At 29.1% G+C, this 21,969-nt stretch overlaps 1 protein-coding gene across 6 annotated transcripts in view; it reads left to right on the top strand.

Moving 5' to 3' along the window:
• LOC109606516 (calcium/calmodulin-dependent protein kinase kinase 2) overlaps window positions 1-21,969 on the top strand; it is a 49,579-nt gene that overhangs the window by 23,281 nt on the left and 4,329 nt on the right. For 2 of the 6 annotated variants that reach the window (XM_049968434.1, XM_049968433.1), the window contains exons 3-8: window positions 15,288-15,354; window positions 20,514-20,746; window positions 20,809-20,987; window positions 21,068-21,121; window positions 21,175-21,490; window positions 21,542-21,957. In XM_049968434.1, coding sequence (XP_049824391.1) covers window positions 15,288-15,354; window positions 20,514-20,746; window positions 20,809-20,987; window positions 21,068-21,121; window positions 21,175-21,490; window positions 21,542-21,957 — 1,265 coding nt within the window. Of the gene's footprint in view, window positions 1-15,064; window positions 15,172-15,287; window positions 15,355-20,513; window positions 20,747-20,808; window positions 20,988-21,067; window positions 21,122-21,174; window positions 21,958-21,969 lie in introns of those variants that run through there. The other 4 variants (XM_049968430.1, XM_049968429.1, XM_020023059.2 and 1 more) reach the window with 3 other exon arrangements.

The following is a 21,969-nucleotide window of genomic DNA, read 5'->3' as shown; positions in this document are numbered from 1 at the left end:
TTAAATACTGTAAAATCTACAGAGGAAATAAAAAAGTTATTTTTCTCAAATAAACATTTAATTTTAATCCATTTTTACAGGAAAACTACAAAAGTTACATAAATACAACTTTTATCAATCGATTTCTTATTATTTATTGTCTCGACACTGAAAGTTTCATTGAGTTTTACTAAACAGTGTGGAATCAACAGTGAAAATACAAAATAAATTATTGTTCCTCCTAAATAAACATTTGTGTCAATTTTTAACTATTTTTAAAAAAAAACTACAGGACTTGTATCAATACAATTTTTAACAATAGATTCCTTATTATTTATTCTCTTGACAGTGAAGGTTTAATTAAATTTTATTGAACACTGTGGAATTTACAGGGAAAATACAAAAAACTGTTCTTCTAAACTAAACGTTAGTGTCAAATTTGGACTACTTTTACAAAAAAAACTACAAGAGTTGCATAAATACAATTCCCAGTTTTCAATCCTTTATTATTTGTTCTCTTGGTCCCGAAATTTTCATTAATTTTTATTAATTAATGTAGAATCTACAGGGAAAAAACAAAAACCTGTTTCTTCCTAAATAAACGTAAGGGCCAATTGTGACCCATTTTTACAGAAAATTACAAAAGTTGCATAAATACAAATTTTATCAATCGATTCCTTATTATTTATTGTCTTGACACTGAAAGTTTCATTGAGTTTTACTAAACATTGTGGAATCTACAGGGAAAATACAAAATAAACTGTTTTTCCTCCTAAATAAACATTTGTGTCAATTTTGAACTATTTTTACAGAACAACTATGGCAGTTGCATGAATACAATTTTTACCAATAGATTTCCTATTATTTATTCTCTTGACAGTGAAAGTTTAATTAAATTTTATTGAACACTGTGGATTTTACAGGGAAAATACAAAAAACTGTTCTTCCTAAATAAACGTTAGTGTCAAATTTGGACTACTTTTACAGAAAAACTACAACAGTTGCATAAATACAATTTTCAGCTTTCAATCCTTTATTATTTCTTCTCTTGGTACCGATATTTTCATTAATTTTTATTAATTACTGTAGAATCTGCAGGGAAAATACAAAAATCTGTTTCTTCCCAAATAAACATTGGGGTCAATTGTGATCCATTTTTACAGAAAACTACAAAAGTTGCATAAATACAACTTTTATCAATCGATTCCTTATTATTTATTGTCTTGACACTGAAAGTTTCATTGAGTTTTACTAAACATTGTGGAATCTACAGGGAAAATACAAAATAAATTTATTTACAGGGAAAATACAAAAAACTGTTCTTCCTAATTAAACGTTGTTGTCAAATTTGAGGTACTTTTACTAGAAAGAAAAACAAGAGTATTTTTTTAAGAGAAAACTAGGAGATACAGAAGAATGTGGTTTTAGTCAGTGATGCCTAACAAAGTTGATAGATTGATTGATTAGATAATAAAAAAAATCTACACGACTCTTATGCAAATACCATAATTAATCATGCTAAGTCACACAATGTGGGTGGTTTTCTTGACACGCTAATTGCAACAATTCATGTTATTTTAAAGTTAATTTACACATAATTATCGCAAAAGTAACAAACGTTCAAAAATAGAGTGCGACTGTAAAACAACATGTGTCTGTTTAACGTTGTCAAAACATAAATAAAACCTCCTCAGATAATAAACATAAAATAACTGTTTATAACTTAAATCTGTTACATAACCCGAACACTTTCACCAATTGTGGCGACCGTTACCACAGATAATTGTTTTCCGTTTGCACTTTATTAGAAAGTACATTGTGCACACTTAAAATTACAGTCCCGAGGCAATCACCAAATAAAAAAAAAATTGAAAAACGAATTAAGGAAAATAAACCGTGTCGGGGTATTAAGTCATCCGGATTTATTTATCTGGCGCAGGCGATGTCAATAATAAAAACGGTCTATAAATATAATAATTATCCGGCACCAAATGCGTTGCGAACACACCCATCGAAACTGTGACGTAGCCCGTGGTGATTAGTTGTTGTCTGTACACAAGACGGACAATTAATTGCTAATTAAACGACGTTCCAGCATGTATATCACGTACGACGAGAAAACATCACTCGTATTAATATACGTTATGATACAAGCCGTTTAAAATAGCGTTGATAAAATATAAATTATGGTATTTTTTGGCGTGACAGGAAGGAAATTGGTGTTTGTATTACTATGATTTATGTATGCATTAGGTTTTATTGGGTTAACATAAAGAATATATTTTCCTTATCGATTATTTGTTGCTTTTCTCTGTTGTCGCTTAAGTTTTTTATGAATATTTATTGAAAACTCGATATAGAATTTACAGATTATTATTATTTTTATACTTTATCACTTAATTTCTTTCTTAATTTATTTAATAAAAATTAATGAAACTTTCAGTGTTCAAAGAATAAGTAATAGTGAAAATTATATTTATACAACTCAAATAGTTTTTCTGTAAAAATAGTTCAAAATTGACACTCATGTTTATTTAGGAGGAAAACCATTTTTTAGTATTTTCACTGAAGATTCCACAATGTTTGGTGAAACTCAATGAAACTTTCAGTGTTATGACAATAAATAAAAAGGAATCGATTGATAAAAGTTGTATTTATGCAACTTTTGTAGTTTTCTGTAAAAATGGATCACAATTGACCCCAACGTTTATTTGGGAAGAAACAGATTTGTGTATTTTCCCTGTAGATTCTAAAGTATTTAATAAAAATTAATGAAAATTTCGGTACCAAGAGAACAAATAATAAAGGATTGAAAACTGGGAATTGTATTTATGCAACTCTTGTAGTTTTTTTTGTAAAAGTAGTCCAAATTAGACACTAACGTTTATTTTAGAAGAACAGTTTTTTGTATTTTTTCTGTAAATTCCTCAGTCTTCAATAAAATTTAATTAAACTTTCACTGTCAAGAGAATAAATAATAGGAAATCTATTGGTAAAAATTGTATTCATGCAACTGCCATAGTTGTTCTGTAAAAATAGTTCAAAATTGACACAAATGTTCATTTAGAAGGAAAAACAATTTATTTTGTATTTTCCCTGTAGATTCCACAATGTTTAGTAAAATTCAATGAAACTTTCAGTGTCAAGGCAATAAATAAAAAGGAATCGATTGATAAAAGTTGTATTTATGCAACTTCTGTAGCTTTCTGTAAAAATAGATCACAATTGACACCAACGTTTATTTGGGAAGAAACAGATTTTTGTATTTTCCCTGTAGATTCTACAGTAATTAATAAAAATTAATGAAAATATCGGTACCAAGAGAAGAAATAATAAAGGATTGAAAGCTGAAAATTGTATTTATGCAACTGTTGTAGTTTTTCTGTAAAAGTAGTCCAAATTTGACACTAACGTTTATTTAGGAAGAACAGTTTTTTGTATTTTCCCTGTAAAATCCACAGTGTTCAATAAAATTTAATTAAACTTTCACTGTCAAGAGAATAAATAATAGGAAATCTATTGGTAAAAATTGTATTCATGCAACTGCCATAGTTGTTCTGTAAAAATAGTTGAAAATTGACACAAATGTTCATTTAGAAGGAAAAACAATTTATTTTGTATTTTCCCTGTAGATTCCACAATGTTTAGTAAAATTCAATGAAACTTTCAGTGTCAAGGCAATAAATAATAAGGAATCGATTGATAAAAGTTGTATTTATGCAACTTTTGTAGCTTTCTGTAAAAATGGATCACAATTGACCCTAACGTTTATTTGTGAAGAAACAGATTTCTGTATTTTCCCTGTAGATTCTACAATATTTAATAAAAATTAATGAAAATATCGGTACCAAGAGAAGAAATAATAAAGGATTGAAAGCTGAAAATTGTATTTATGTAACTCTTGTAGTTTTTCTGCAAAAATAGTCCAAATTTGACAGTAACGTTTATTTTAGTAGAACAGTTTTTTGTATTTTCCCCGTAAATTCCACAGCGTTCCGTAAAATTTAATTAAACTTTCACTGTCAAGAGAATAAATAATAGGAAATCTATTGGTAAAAATTGTATTCATGCAACTCTTGTAGTTTTTCTGTAAAAATAGTTGAAAATTGACACAAATGTTCATTTAGGAGGAAAAACAATTTATTTTGTATTTTCCCTGTAGATTCCACAATGTTTAGTAAAATTCAATGAAACTTTCAGTGTCAAGGCAATAAATAAAAAGGAATCGATTGATAAAAGTTGTATTTATGCAACTTTTGTAGCTTTCTGTAAAAATAGATCACAATTGACACCAAAGTTTATTTGGGAAGAAACAGATTTTTGTATTTTCCCTGTAGATTCTACAGTAATTAATAAAAATTAATGAAAATATCGGTACCAAGAGAAGAAATAATAAAGGATTGAAAGCTGAAAATTGTATTTATGCAACTGTTGTAGTTTTTCTGTAAAAGTAGTCCAAATTTGACACTAACGTTTATTTAGGAAGAACAGTTTTTTGTATTTTCCCTGTAAAATCCACAGTGTTCAATAAAATTTAATTAAACTTTCACTGTCAAGAGAATAAATAATAGGAAATCTATTGGTAAAAATTGTATTCATGCAACTCTTGTAGTTTTTCTGTAAAAATAGTTGAAAATTGACACAAATGTTCATTTAGGAGGAAAAACAATTTATTTTGTATTTTCCCTGTAGATTCCACAATGTTTAGTAAAATTCAATGAAACTTTCAGTGTCAAGGCAATAAATAAAAAGGAATCGATTGATAAAAGTTGTATTTATGCAACTTTTGTAGCTTTCTGTAAAAATGGATCACAATTGACCCTAACGGTTATTTGTGAAGAAACAGATTTCTGTATTTTCCCTGTAGATTCTACAATATTTAATAAAAATTAATGAAAATATCGGTACCAAGAGAAGAAATAATAAAGGATTGAAAGCTGAAAATTGTATTTATGTAACTCTTGTAGTTTTTCTGCAAAAATAGTCCAAATTTGACACTAACGTTTATTTTAGTAGAACAGTTTTTTGTATTTTCCCCGTAAATTCCACAGCGTTCCGTAAAATTTAATTAAACTTTCACTGTCAAGAGAATAAATAATAGGAAATCTATTGGTAAAAATTGTATTCATGCAACTCTTGTAGTTTTTCTGTAAAAATAGTTGAAAATTGACACAAATGTTCATTTAGGAGGAAAAACAATTTATTTTGTATTTTCCCTGTAGATTCCACAATGTTTAGTAAAATTCAATGAAACTTTCAGTGTCAAGGCAATAAATAAAAAGGAATCGATTGAAAAAAGTTGTATTTATGCAACGTTTGTAGCTTTCTGTAAAAATGGATCACAATTGACCCTAACGTTTATTTGTGAAGAAACAGATTTCTGTATTTTTCCTGTAGATTCTACAATATTTAATAAAAATTAATGAAAATATCGGTACCAAGAGAAGAAATAATAAAGGATTGAAAGCTGAAAATTGTATTTATGTAACTCTTGTAGTTTTTCTGCAAAAATAGTCCAAATTTGACACTAACGTTTATTTTAGAAGAACAGTTTTTTGTATTTTCCCCGTAAATTCCACAGCGTTCAGTAAAATTTAATTAAACTTTCACTGTCAAGAGAATAAATAATAGGAAATCTATTGGTAAAAATTGTATTCATGCAACTCTTGTAGTTTTTCTGTAAAAATAGTTCAAAATTGACACAAATGTCCATTTAGGAGGAAAAACAATTTATTTTATATTTTCCCTGTAGATTCCACAATGTTTAGTAAGTATATTTTCTCTGTAGACTCTATAGTATTTAATAAAAGTTGCAGTGTCAAGATATTATTAATAAGAAATCGATTAGTGAATATTACATTTACGTGGCTCTTGATTCTGTATATTTAGTTCAAAATTGTCTCTAACATTCAACGGTTATTCAGGAAGAAAATAATTTTTTTTCTGTATTTTCCCTGCAGTCTTTACAGTGTTTAATAAAAACTAATGAAGTGTCAAGATATTAAATAATAATAAATCGATTGGTAAAAATTGTATGTTGGAACCTTTGTAATTTTTCTGTAAAAATGAATCAAAATTAGCACTATTTTGAAAATTTATTATGGACATATGATGAGAGTCAGAATAATGCAATTTTCATCAATCGATTCCTTTTTATTTTTTGTATATATACAATGTTTAAGACTTTTTATTAGAAACTGTGGAATGTACAGAGGAGACACCAAAAACAGTGTTCTCTTTAGATAATCATTAGTGTCTACTTTGATAGTTTATTATGAAGAAACTATGGAAGTTACAATAATGCACTTTTCACCAGTCGATTCCTTATTATTTTTTCTATAGATATTTAAATATTTAATACTTTCTATTAGCAACTATTGAATCTACAGATAAGACACCAAAAATAGTGTTTCCCTAGATTATCTTTAGGGCCAACTTTAATAATTTATTATGACCAAAACTGTGAGAGTCAGAATAATGCAATTTTCATCAATCGATTCCTTTTTATTTTTTGTATATATACAATGTTTAAGACTTTTTATTGGAAACTGTGGAATGTACGGAGGAGACACCAAAAACAGTGTTCTCTTTAGATAATCATTAGTGTCTACTTTGATAGTTTATTATGAAGAAACTATGGAAGTTACAATAATGCACTTTTCACCAGTCGATTCCTTATTATTTTTTCTATAGATATTTAAATATTTAATACTTTCTATTAGCAACTATTGAATCTACAGATAAGACACCAAAAATAGTGTTTCCCTAGATTATCTTTAGGGCCAACTTTAATAATTTATTATGAACAAACTGTGAGAGTCAGAATAATGCACTTTTCACCAATTTATTCCTTATTGTTTTTTATATGGATGCTTAAATTTGTAAGACTTTTTATTAGAAATTGTGGAATGTACAGAGGAGACTCCAAAAAGAGTGTTCTCTTTAGATAATCATTAGTGTCTACTTTGATAGTTTAGTATGGACAAACTATGGAAGTTACAATAATGCACTTTTTACCAATCGATTTCCTTATTATTTTTTCTATAGATATTTAAATATTTAATACTTTCTATTAGCAACAATTGAATCTAAAGATAAGACACCAAAAACAATGTTTCCCTACATTATCTTTAGGGCCAACTTTAATAATTTATTATGAACAAACTGTGAGAGTCAGAGTAATGCACTTTTTACCAATTTATTCCTTAGTGTTTTTTATATGGATGCTTAAATGTTTAAGACTTTTTATTAGAAATTGTGTACAGAGGAGACACCAAAAACAGTGTTCTCTTTAGATAACCATTAGTGTCTATTTTGATAATTTATTACGGATAAACTATGAAAGTTACCATAATACATTTTTCACCAAACGAATCCTTTTTATTTTTTCTATAGATACTTAAATATTTAATACTTTCTATTAGAAACTGCTGAATCCACAGATAAGACACCAAAACAGTGTTTTCTAGATTATCTTTAGGGCTAACTTTAATAATTTATTATGAACAAACAGTGAGAGTTAGAATAATGCACTTTTTACCAATTTATTCCTCAGTGTTTTTTATATGGATGCTTAAATGTTTAAGTCTTTGTATTAGAAATTGTGGAATGTACAGAGGAGACACCAAAAACAGTGTTCTCTTTAGATAATCATTAGTGTCTACTTTGATAGTTTATTATGGACAAACTATGGAAGTTACAATAATGCATTTTTCACCAATCGATTCCTTATTATTTTTTCTATAGGTATTTAAATATTTAATACTTTCTATTAACAACTATTGAATCTACAGATAAGACACCCAAAATAGTGTTTCTCTAGATTATCTTTAGGGCCAACTGTAATAATTTATTATGAACAAACTGTGAGAGATAGAATAATGCACTTTTCACCAATTTATTCCTTAGTAATTTTTATATGGATGCTTAAATTTTTAAGACGTTTTATTAGAAATTGTGGAATGTACAGAGGAGACTCCAAAAAGAGTGTTCTCTTTAGATAATCGTTAGTGTCTACTTTGATAGTTTAGTATGGACAAACTATGGAAGTTACAATAATACACTTTTCACCAATGGATTCCTTATTATTTTTTCTATAGATATTTAAATATTTAATACTTTCTATTAGCAACTATTGAATCTACAGATAAGACACCAAGAATAGTGTTTCTCTAGATTATCCTTAGGGCCAACTTTAATAATTTATTATGAACAAAACTGTGAGAGTCAGAATAATGCACTTTTCACCAATTTATTCCTTAGTGTTTTTTATATGGATGCTTAAATGTTTAAGACTTTGTATTAGAAATTGTGGAATGTACAGAGGAGACACCAAAAACGGTGTTCTCTTTAGATAATCATTAGTGTCTACTTTGATAGTTTATTATGGACAAACTATGGAAGTTACAATAATGCACTTTTCACCAATCGATTCCTTATTATTTTTTCTATAGGTATTTAAATATTTAATACTTTCTATTAACAACTATTGAATCTACAGATAAGACACCCAAAATAGTGTTTCTCTAGATTATCTTTAGGGCCAACTGTAATAATTTATTATGAACAAACTGTGAGAGATAGAATAATGCACTTTTCACCAATTTATTCCTTAGTAATTTTTATATGGATGCTTAAATTTTTAAGACGTTTTATTAGAAATTGTGGAATGTACAGAGGAGACTCCAAAAAGAGTGTTCTCTTTAGATAATCGTTAGTGTCTACTTTGATAGTTTAGTATGGACAAACTATGGAAGTTACAATAATACACTTTTCACCAATGGATTCCTTATTATTTTTTCTATAGATATTTAAATATTTAATACTTTCTATTAGCAACTATTGAATCTACAGATAAGACACCAAGAATAGTGTTTCTCTAGATTATCCTTAGGGCCAACTTTAATAATTTATTATGAACAAAACTGTGAGAGTCAGAATAATGCACTTTTCACCAATTTATTCCTTAATGTTTTTTATATGGATGCTTAAATGTTTAAGACTTTGTATTAGAAATTGTGGAATGTACAGAGGAGACACCAAAAACAGTGTTCTCTTTAGATAATAATTAGTGTTTACTTTGATAATTTATTACGGACAAACTATGAAAGTTACCATAATACACTTTTCACCAATCGATTCCTTATTATTTTTTTATAGATATTTAAATATTTAATACTTTCTATTAGCAACTATTGAATCTAAAGATAAGACACCAAAAACAATGTTTCCCTAGATTATCTTTAGGGCCAACTTTAATAATTTATTATGAACAAACTGTGAGAGTCAGAGTAATGCACTTTTTACCAATTTATTCCTTAGTGTTTTTATATGGATGCTTAAATGTTTAAGACTTTTTATTAGAAATTGTGTACAGAGGAGACACCAAAAACAGTGTTCTCTTTAGATAATCATTAGTGTCTACTTTGATAGTTTATTATGGACAAACTATGGAAGTTACAATAATGCACTTTTCACCAATCGATTCCTTATTATTTTTTCTATAGATACTTAAATATTTAATACTTTCTATTAGCAACTATTGAATCTACAGATAAGACACCAAAAATAGTGTTTCCCTAGATTATCTTTAGGGCCAAATTTAATAATTTATTATGAACAAACTGTGAGAGTCAGAATAATGCACTTTTCACCAATTTATTCCTTAGTGTTTTTTGTATGGATGCTTAAATGTTTAAGACTTTGTATTAGAAATTGTGGAATGTACAGAGGAGACTCCAAAAAGAGTGTTCTCTTTAGATAATCATTAGTGTCTACTTTGATAGTTTAGTATGGACAAACTATGGAAGTTACAATAATCCACTTTTCACCAATCGATTCCTTATTATTTTTTCTATAGATACTTAAATATTTAATACTTTCTATTAGCAACTATTGAATCTACAGACACCAAGAATAGTGTTTCTCTAGATTATCCTTAGGGCCAACTTTAATAATTTATTATGAACAAAACTGTGAAAGTCAGAATAATGCACTTTTCACCAATTTATTCCTTAGTGTTTTTTAAATGGATGCTTAAATGTTTAAGACTTTTTGTTAGAAATTGTAGAATGTACAGAGGAGACACCAAAAACAGTGTTCTCTTTAGATAATAATTAGTGTTTACTTTGATAATTTATTACGGACAAACTATGAAAGTTACCATAATACACTTTTCACCAATCGATTCCTTATTATTTTTTCTATAGATATTTAAATATTTAATACTTTCTATTAGCAACTATTGAATCTACAGATAAGACACCAAAAATAGTGTTTCCCTAGATTATCTTTAGGGCCAACTTTAATAATTTATTATGAACAAACTGTGAGAGTCAGAATAATGCACTTTTCACCAATTTATTCCTTAGTGTTTTTTATATGGATGCTTAAATTTGTAAGACTTTTTATTAGAAATTGTGGAATGTACAGAGGAGACTCCAAAAAGAGTGTTCTCTTTAGATAATCATTAGTGTCTACTTTGATAGTTTAGTATGGACAAACTATGGAAGTTACAATAATACACTTTTCACCAATGGATTCCTTATTATTTTTTCTATAGATATTTAAATATTTAATACTTTCTATTAGCAACTATTGAATCTACAGATAAGACACCAAGAATAGTGTTTCTCTAGATTATCCTTAGGGCCAACTTTAATAATTTATTATGAACAAAACTGTGAGAGTCAGAATAATGCACTTTTCACCAATTTATTCCTTAGTGTTTTTTATATGGATGCTTAAATGTTTAAGACTTTGTATTAGAAATTGTGGAATGTACAGAGGAGACACCAAAAACGGTGTTCTCTTTAGATAATCATTAGTGTCTACTTTGATAGTTTATTATGGACAAACTATGGAAGTTACAATAATGCACTTTTCACCAATCGATTCCTTATTATTTTTTCTATAGGTATTTAAATATTTAATACTTTCTATTAACAACTATTGAATCTACAGATAAGACACCCAAAATAGTGTTTCTCTAGATTATCTTTAGGGCCAACTGTAATAATTTATTATGAACAAACTGTGAGAGATAGAATAATGCACTTTTCACCAATTTATTCCTTAGTAATTTTTATATGGATGCTTAAATTTTTAAGACGTTTTATTAGAAATTGTGGAATGTACAGAGGAGACTCCAAAAAGAGTGTTCTCTTTAGATAATCGTTAGTGTCTACTTTGATAGTTTAGTATGGACAAACTATGGAAGTTACAATAATACACTTTTCACCAATGGATTCCTTATTATTTTTTCTATAGATATTTAAATATTTAATACTTTCTATTAGCAACTATTGAATCTACAGATAAGACACCAAGAATAGTGTTTCTCTAGATTATCCTTAGGGCCAACTTTAATAATTTATTATGAACAAAACTGTGAGAGTCAGAATAATGCACTTTTCACCAATTTATTCCTTAGTGTTTTTTATATGGATGCTTAAATGTTTAAGACTTTGTATTAGAAATTGTGGAATGTACAGAGGAGACACCAAAAACAGTGTTCTCTTTAGATAATAATTAGTGTTTACTTTGATAATTTATTACGGACAAACTATGAAAGTTACCATAATACACTTTTCACCAATCGATTCCTTATTATTTTTTTATAGATATTTAAATATTTAATACTTTCTATTAGCAACTATTGAATCTAAAGATAAGACACCAAAAACAATGTTTCCCTAGATTATCTTTAGGGCCAACTTTAATAATTTATTATGAACAAACTGTGAGAGTCAGAGTAATGCACTTTTTACCAATTTATTCCTTAGTGTTTTTATATGGATGCTTAAATGTTTAAGACTTTTTATTAGAAATTGTGTACAGAGGAGACACCAAAAACAGTGTTCTCTTTAGATAATCATTAGTGTCTACTTTGATAGTTTATTATGGACAAACTATGGAAGTTACAATAATGCACTTTTCACCAATCGATTCCTTATTATTTTTTCTATAGATACTTAAATATTTAATACTTTCTATTAGCAACTATTGAATCTACAGATAAGACACCAAAAATAGTGTTTCCCTAGATTATCTTTAGGGCCAAATTTAATAATTTATTATGAACAAACTGTGAGAGTCAGAATAATGCACTTTTCACCAATTTATTCCTTAGTGTTTTTTGTATGGATGCTTAAATGTTTAAGACTTTGTATTAGAAATTGTGGAATGTACAGAGGAGACTCCAAAAAGAGTGTTCTCTTTAGATAATCATTAGTGTCTACTTTGATAGTTTAGTATGGACAAACTATGGAAGTTACAATAATCCACTTTTCACCAATCGATTCCTTATTATTTTTTCTATAGATACTTAAATATTTAATACTTTCTATTAGCAACTATTGAATCTACAGACACCAAGAATAGTGTTTCTCTAGATTATCCTTAGGGCCAACTTTAATAATTTATTATGAACAAAACTGTGAAAGTCAGAATAATGCACTTTTCACCAATTTATTCCTTAGTGTTTTTTAAATGGATGCTTAAATGTTTAAGACTTTTTGTTAGAAATTGTAGAATGTACAGAGGAGACACCAAAAACAGTGTTCTCTTTAGATAATAATTAGTGTTTACTTTGATAATTTATTACGGACAAACTATGAAAGTTACCATAATACACTTTTCACCAATCGATTCCTTATTATTTGTTCTATAGATATTTAAATATTTAATACTTTCTATTAGCAACTATTGAATCTACAGATAAGACACCAAAAATAGTGTTTCCCTAGATTATCTTTAGGGCCAACTTTAATAATTTATTATGAACAAACTGTGAGAGTCAGAATAATGCACTTTTCACCAATTTATTCCTTAGTGTTTTTTATATGGATGCTTAAATTTGTAAGACTTTTTATTAGAAATTGTGGAATGTACAGAGGAGACTCCAAAAAGAGTGTTCTCTTTAGATAATCATTAGTGTCTACTTTGATAGTTTAGTATGGACAAACTATGGAAGTTACAATAATCCACTTTTCACCAATCGATTCCTTATTATTTTTTCTATAGATACTTAAATATTTAATACTTTCTATTAGCAACTATTGAATCTACAGATAAGACACCAAAAATAGTGTTTCCCTTGATTATTTTTAGTGCTAACTCTAATAATTTATTATGACCAAAACTGTGAGAGTCAGAATAATGCACTTTTCACCAATTTATTCCTTAGTGTTTTTTATATGGATGCTTAAATGTTTAAGACTTTTTATTGGAAATTGCGGAATGTACGGAGGAGACACCAAAAACAGTGTTCTCTTTAGATAACCATTAATGTCTACTTTGATTGTTTATTATGAACAAACTATGAAAGTTACCATAATACACTTTTCACCAATAGATTCCTTTTTATTTTTTCTATAGATATTTAAATATTTAATACTTTCTATTAGCAACTATTGAATCTACAGATAAGACACCAAAAATAGTGTTTCCCTAGATTATCTTTAGTGCTAACTCTAATAATTTATTATGACCAAAACTGTGAGAGTCAGAATAATGCACTTTTCACCAATTTATTCCTTAGTGTTTTTTATATGGATGCTTAAATGTTTAAGACTTTTTATTGGAAATTGCGGAATGTACGGAGGAGACACCAAAAACAGTGTTCTCTTTAGATAACCATTAATGTCTACTTTGATTGTTTATTATGAACAAACTATGAAAGTTACCATAATACACTTTTCACCAATAGATTCCTTTTTATTTTTTCTATAGATATTTAAGTATTTAATACTTTCTATTAGCAACCATTGAATCTACAGATAAGACACCAAAAATAGTGTTTCCCTAGATTATCTTTAGTGCTAACTCTAATAATTTATTATGACCAAAACTGTGAGAGTCAGAATAATGCAGTTTTCACCAATTTATTCCTTAGTGTTTTTATATGGATGCTTAAATGTTTAAGACTTTTTATTATAAATTGTGGAATGTACAGAGGATACACCGAAAACAGTGTTCTCTTTAGATAATCATTAGTGTCTACTTTGATATTTTATTACGGACAAACTATGGAAGTCACAATAATGTACTTTTCATCAATCGATTCATTATTTTTTCTGTATATACTTAAATATTTAATACTTTCTATTAGAAAGTGTTGAATCTACAGATAAGACACCAAAACTAGAGCTTCCCTAGATTATCTTTAGGGCCAACTTTAATAATTTATTATGAACAAACTGTGAAAGTCAGAATAATGCACTTATCACCAATTTATTCCTTAGAGTTTTTTATATGGATGCTTAAATGTTTAAGAATTTTTATTGGAAATTGTGGAATGTACAGAGGAGACACCAAAAACAGTGTTCTCTTTAGATAATCATTAGTGTCCACTTTGATATTTTATCACGGACAAACCATGGAAGTCACAATAATGTACTTTTCACCAATCGATTCCTTATTATTTTTTCTATAGATATTTAAATATTTAATACTTTTTATTAGCAACTATTGAATCTACAGATAAAAAACCGAAAATAGTGTTTTCCTAAATCATCTTTAGTGCCAACATTAATAATTTATTATGAACAAACTGTGAGTGACAGATTAATGCACTTTTTACCAATCTCTTCCTCATTGTTTTTTCTATAGACTCTTAAATATGCATTAGGTTTTATTAGAAACCGTTTAATCTACAGAGAACACCAAAAATAGTATTTTCCTTAAATAATAATTAGTGTCTGTTTAAATTATTAACTACGGATTAGACTATAGAATTTAAAACTTCACTAATCGATTCTCTATTACTTCATTAATTTAACTGATAGACAGATGATAGATAAAACTTACTGGGAATCAAAAAATACCACTTTTCACTGATAAACTTTAGTGTCATGTGATTTATCACCAAAAATTAAAAATTCCATAAAAATGCGAGTTTTACATTAAATAATTATTGACTTTTATGTTGTTTACCAACGTTAAACGCCAACATAATTAAAACTAGTCCATTTGTCGTCAGTAAATAACAATATGTGGTGGACATAGTATAGATTTGACCTATGATCCTCGAACAATTTAGAACGATCACGCCGTAAAAATAAAAAACGGGGACCAGATATCTCATTTAATTTGTTTGCGTCCGTGCTATCTGAGAAAAACAAGAAACACCAAGAACCCGAACAAAACGACAAATCCAACTGCGTTCCAATAACATGAGCACCGAACCAAACCGTACGTTTTCTTTTGTTGTATCACTGTGTGTTACTTTTTTGTTTGGCTTTTGTAAATGTTTTGCCTGTCCAGTGTAAGTTTTTCACTCAGTACGTGTCTCTGTGTGTGTGTTTCAGCGAATCTGTGGCAGGACGGGTGCGCTTGCAGGAAAACACGACCGCCCAAAATCGGGGACATACCAAGGTTAGTGCGGTCCAAAATTAACGCCGACGGACGGGCCCTTTGATCGCGTCCGATCCGACGAACGATCCGACCGAGAGGCCCCTTTGGTTTCGGTCCAAAGGGGCGGAAAATGTCGGATCTGGGGGGGTTTTACAGTTCACGTTCGCCGGATCGCGATGTGAGCGTGTGTGATTGTTTAAATGTTTAGTTTTGTTGACGCAAGTGCCGCCAAGATGCGGCGCAACGTGCGACGTTCCCGTGGGATAGATGAGGCGGGTGTTTTTGCGGTGGATTTGTGCAGCACGTGAATTTTTAACGAAGTCCCGCGACGGATGTTCCGCTAATTTATGGGGCACTTGAATTGGATCGTGGCGGGGGTGTCATAAATTTTTATTATAGCGGTGCCCGGAGGTTCGAAATTTTGTTACAGTTTAAAATAATTAGGTTTTCGCTATCGATTTGGCTTTGGTGCTTTTATTAACGGTAGTACCATATCTAATTTTATTTGTGGAAGTCTAAAAATGTTAAAAAATTCAGTATAATTGACTGGGGAGGTTTGAAAATTAGATTTTATTCTTGATTAAAAGTTAATGTCAACACCAATCTATTTAGCACTAACTAGGCAAGTTGGAGGAACAGAGTTTCCATAAGTCAACTGCACAAAATTTCTTCTATTTTCACTTAATTTTACATTGAATTTTATTATAAATTACAAAATCAACAGAGAAATTACGAAAATTGCATTTCATTCTTAATGAACATTAGATTCAATTTTACCAATTAACTTGAAAAAAAACTAAAAAAGTTGGAGAAATGGTATTTCTATCAATCAATTAAACGATGTTTTTTCTATTTTCACCTAAATGTTTATTGAATGTTATTATAAACTATAGAACCTACAGAGAAATTTAAAAAATGACTTTTCATTCTTAAGAAACATTATATCCAACTTTGCCAGTTTATTTCGGAAAAACATAAAAAGTTGGAAAAATAAAATTTGCACCAATCAACTCAATAATGTTTTTTCTATTTTCAATTAATTTTTCATTGAATTTTATTATAAACTATAGAATCTACAGAGAAATTTAAAAAATAGCATTTCATACTTAATGAACATTAGATCCAATTTTACCAATTTATTTAGAAAAAACTAAAACAGTTGGAGAAATCGTATTTCCACCAATCAATTGAATGAAGTTTTTTCTATTTTCATTTAATTTTTCCTCGAATTTTGTTATAATATATAGAATCTACAGAGTAATTTAAAAAATAGGTTTTCATTCTTAATGAACATTAGATCCAATTTTGCCAATTTATTTAGAAACAACTAAAAAAGTTAGAAAAATAGCATTTCCACCAATCAATTGAATTATGTTTTTTCTATTTCTACCTAAAGTTTTATTGAATGTTATGATAAACATTAGAATCTGCAGAGAGATTACTAAAAGAGCTTTTCATTCTTAAGAAACATTATATCCAACTTTGCCAGTTTATTTCGGAATAACATAAAAAGTTGGAGAAATAAAATTTGCACCAATCAACTCAATGATGTTTTTTCTATTTTCAATTAATTTTTCATAGAATTTTATTATAAACTACAGAATCTACAAAGAAATTTATAAAAGAGCTTTTCATTCTTAATGAACATTAGATCCAATTTTGCCAATTTATTTAGAAAAAACTAAAACAGTTGGAGAAATGGCACTTCTACCATTCAGTTGAATGAAGTTTTTTTCTATTTTCACCTAAATGTTTATTGAATGTTGTAATAAACCTTAGAATCTGCAGAGAGATTACTAAAAGAGCTTTTTATTCTTAAGAAACATTAGATCCAATTTTGCCAGTTTATTTCAGAAAAACATAACAAGTTGGAGAAATAAAATTTGCACCAATCAACTCAATAATGTTTTTTCTATTTTCAATTAATTTTTTATTGAATTTTATTATAAACTATAGAGTCTACAGAGAAATTTAAAAAGTAGGTTTTCATTCTTAATGAACATTAGATACAACTTTGCCAATTTATTTAGAAAAAAGTAAAAAAGTTAGAGAAATGGCATTTCCACCAATCAATTGAATGATGTTCTTTCTATTTCTACCTAAAGTTTTATTGAATGTTATTATAAACATTAGAATCTGCAGAGAGATTACTAAAAAAACTTTTTATTCTTAAGAAACATTAGATCCTACTTTGCCAGTTTATTTTGGAAGAACATAAAAAGTTGGAAAAATAAAATTTGCACCAATCAACTCAATAATGTTTTTTCTATTTTCAATCAATTTTTCATTAAATTTTATTATAAACTATAGAATCTACAGAGAAATTTAAAAAATAGCTTTTCATTCTCAATGAACATTAGATCCAACTTTACCAATTTATTTAGAAAAAACTATAAAAGTTAGAAAAATGGCATTTCCACAAATCAATTGAATGGTGTTCTTTCTATTTCTACCTAAAGCTTTATTGAATGTTGTTATAAACTTTAGAATCTACAGAGAGATTACTAAAAGAGCTTTTCATTCTTAAGAAACATTAGATCCAACTTTGCCAGTTTATTTCGGAATAACATAAAAAGTTGGCAAAATAAAATTTGCACCAATCAACTCAATTATGTTTTTTCTATTTTCGATTAATTTTTCATTCAATTTTATTCTAAACTATAGAATCTACAGAGAAATTTAAAAAATACCTTTTCATTCTTAATAAATATTGGATCCACCTTTGTCAATTTATTTAGAAAAAACTAAAAAAGTTAGAGAAATGGCATTTCCACCAATCAATTGAATGATGTTCTTTCTATTTCTTCCTAAAGTTTTATTAAATGCTGTTATAAACCTTAGAATCTGCAGAGAGATTACTAAAATAGTTTTTAATTCTTAAGAAACATAAGATCCAACTGTGCCAGTTTATTTCCAAAAAACAAAAAATGTTGGAGAAATGGAATTTACACCAATCGAGTCAATAATATTTTTTCTATTTTCAATTAATTTTTCATTGAATTTTATTATAAACTATGGAATCAACAGAGAAATTTAAAAAATACCTTTTCATTCTTAATAAATATTGGATCCATCTTTGCCAATTTATTTAGAAAAAACTAAAAAAGTTGGAGAAATGGCATTTTCACCAATCAATTGAATGATGTTCTTTCTATTTCTTCCTAAAGTTTTATTAAAATCTTTTATAAACCTTAGAATCTACAGAGAGATTACTAAAAGAGCTTTTCATTCTTAAGAAACATTGGATCCAACTTTGCAAGTTTATTTCGGAAAAATATAAAAAGTTGGAGAAATAAAATTTGCACCAATCAACTCAATTATGTTTTTTCTATTGTCAATTAATTTTTCATTCAATTTTATTCTAAACTATAGAATCTACAGAGAAATTTAAAAAATAGGTTTTTATTCTTAATGAACATTAGATCCAACTTTGCCAATTTATTTAGAAAAAAACTAAAAAAGTTAGAGAAATGGAATTTTCACCAATCAATTGAATGATGTTCTTTCTATTTCTTCCTAAAGTTTTATTAAATGCTGTTATAAACCTTAGAATCTGCAGAGAGATTACTAAAATAGTTTTTAATTCTTAAGAAACATAAGATCCAACTGTGCCAGTTTATTTCCAAAAAACAAAAAATGTTGGAGAAATGGAATTTACACCAATCGAGTCAATAATATTTTTTCTATTTTCAATTAATTTTTCATTGAATTTTATTATAAACTATGGAATCAACAGAGAAATTTAAAAAATACCTTTTCATTCTTAATAAATATTGGATCCATCTTTGCCAATTTATTTAGAAAAAACTAAAAAAGTTGGAGAAATGGCATTTTCACCAATCAATTGAATGATGTTCTTTCTATTTCTTCCTAAAGTTTTATTAAAATCTTTTATAAACCTTAGAATCTACAGAGAGATTACTAAAAGAGCTTTTCATTCTTAAGAAACATTGGATCCAACTTTGCAAGTTTATTTCGGAAAAACATAAAAAGTTGGAGAAATAAAATTTGCTCCAATCAACTCAATTATGTTTTTTCTATTGTCAATTAATTTTTCATTCAATTTTATTCTAAACTATAGAATCTACAGAGAAATTTAAAAAATAGGTTTTTATTCTTAATGAACATTAGATCCAACTTTGCCAATTTATTTAGAAAAAAACTAAAAAAGTTAGAGAAATGGAATTTTCACCAATCAATTGAATGATGTTCTTTCTATTTCTTCCTAAAGTTTTATTAAATGCTGTTATAAACCTTAGAATCTGCAGAGAGATTACTAAAATAGTTTTTAATTCTTAAGAAACATAAGATCCAACTGTGCCAGTTTATTTCCAAAAAAAAAAAAATGTTGGAGAAACGGAATTTACACCAATCGAGTCAATAATATTTTTTCTATTTTAACTTAATTTTTCATTGAATTTTATTATAAATTATAGAATCAACAGAGAAATTTAAAAAATACCTTTTCATTCTTAATAAATATTGGATCCACCTTTGTCAATTTATTTAGAAAAAACTAAAAAAGTTAGAGAAATGGCATTTCCACCAATCAATTGAATGATGTTCTTTCTATTTCTTCCTAAAGTTTTATTAAAATCTGTTATAAACTTTAGAATCTGCAGAGAGATTACTAAAATAGTTTTTCATTCTTAAGAAACATTAGATCCAACTTTGCCAGTTTATTTCGGAAAAACAAAAAATATTGGATAAACGGAATTTACACCAATCGAGTCAATAATATTTTTTCTATTTTAACTTAATTTTTCATTGAATTTTATTATAAACTATAGAATCAACAGAGAAATTTAAATAATGGCTTTTCATTCATGATGAATATTAGATACAAATTTGCCAATTTATTCAGAATAAACTAAAAAGTTGGAGAAATGGAATTTCAATATTCTTTCTATTTTCACCTAAAATTTTTTTATTGAATGTTATTATAAACCATAGAGTCTACAGAGAAATTACTAAAATAACTTTTTATTCTTAAGAATTTGGCAATTTTGCCAATTTATTTCAGAAAAACTAAAAAAAGTTGGACATTTCATTTCACATAAATTTACATTAACTTGTATTATAAATATCTATTAACAGATATCAAAAAAGCTTGTTTTTATTAAGAAAACAAGATGCAAGATAAAACTGTAGTAGATTTACAATCCAAAAACCATTTCCAGACATTCAGCCGTGGAAGTTGACTTAAAACCGAAGGAGGCGGAGCCGAATGGCGCCACCGCATTCCCATACCAGAAGACGGCGACGTCGACGTCGTCCCCCGTCGAAAACGAGCCCGACAACCGAATCCCCGTTTCTGTGATAAGTAACGACGTGCCTTCCCTTAAAAAACTGTCCGAGTCGGCCAGTTCCATGCACATCAATCCCAAGGTGGTTCACCAATCGAAATCATTAGGTAAAACGTGAAAACGAAATCCGGACCGATTGCCGGACCGTTTCATTCTAATTACCTTTCAGCCGCCGATAATCGACCGATTTTCCCAAACTGCCCCTTCTCGCCGTATGCAAGTCCCACCAACAGCCCCAGGTGCAACAGGAAGCGACAGCCGTTGAGGGAGTCCCGCAGGGTCAGCATCGAAAAGTCCGGCATGTATTTGCAGTTGAACCAGTACAGACTTATGGATTCAATTGGACAGGTAAAGAAGAACCGTTGACAGACATTAAAACCTCGTTAATTTATTATTCAGCGTTATTGATCCCATTTGTTTTTCTACAGGGCTCCTATGGAATAGTCAAGCTTGCCTACAATGAAGAAGACGATACTCATTATGTAACCTCCCGCTTCTAATGAAGAAACAAATATTAATGTACTATGTGTTTTAGGCCATGAAAATAATGTCCAAGAAAAAGCTGCTTAAAAAGGCAGGAATGTTCGGCAGATTGCCCCCCAGAATGGACAAAAACTCGGCCAAGCATCCGGTGCACAAAGTCTACAGGGAAATAGCCATACTAAAAAAGCTGGACCACCCAAACGTGGTCAAACTGGTGGAGGTCCTCGACGACCCAGTCGAGGATCATCTTTATCTAGTGTTCGAGCTTCTGGAGGGCGGACAGGTTCTGGAAGTGCCCACCGACAAGCCCCTGGAGGAGGAGCAGGCCAGGCAGTACTTCAGGGACGTAGTTCTTGGCATTGAATACCGTAAGCCTCTCACAGAGTCACCAAAGCACCACACTAACGTAACCATTACAGTGCACTACCAGAGGATAATCCACAGGGACATAAAACCGGCCAATCTTCTCCTGAGCGAGTCCGGTCGTCTGCAGATCGCCGACCTGGGCGTCTGCAACGAGTTCCACGGTTCGGACGCGTTCCTGAGCAGCACGGCCGGCACGCCGGCGTTCACAGCCCCGGAAGCGCTGGGCGAGCATCGGGCCGGCTTCAGCGGCAAGGGGGCCGACATTTGGTCCATGGGCATAACTTTGTACGCCTTCGTCTACGGCAAGGTGCCGTTCTATGACGAGAACAAGATCGGGTTGTATTCGAAGATCCGGAGCCAGCCGGTGGAGTTTCCGGACAAGCCCGAGATTAGCGATGAACTGAAGGACTTGATTAGGAAGATGCTGATCAAAGACCCGACTAAAAGGATCACTTTGGCTGAAATCAAAGTCAGTACTTCC

This window comes from Aethina tumida, chromosome 6 (assembly GCF_024364675.1).
Source record: "Aethina tumida isolate Nest 87 chromosome 6, icAetTumi1.1, whole genome shotgun sequence".
In the NCBI taxonomy this organism is placed as follows: domain Eukaryota; kingdom Metazoa; phylum Arthropoda; class Insecta; order Coleoptera; family Nitidulidae; genus Aethina; species Aethina tumida.
The sequence above is the reverse complement of the archived record's forward strand: the minus strand, read 5'-3'. Positions and strand labels throughout refer to the sequence as shown.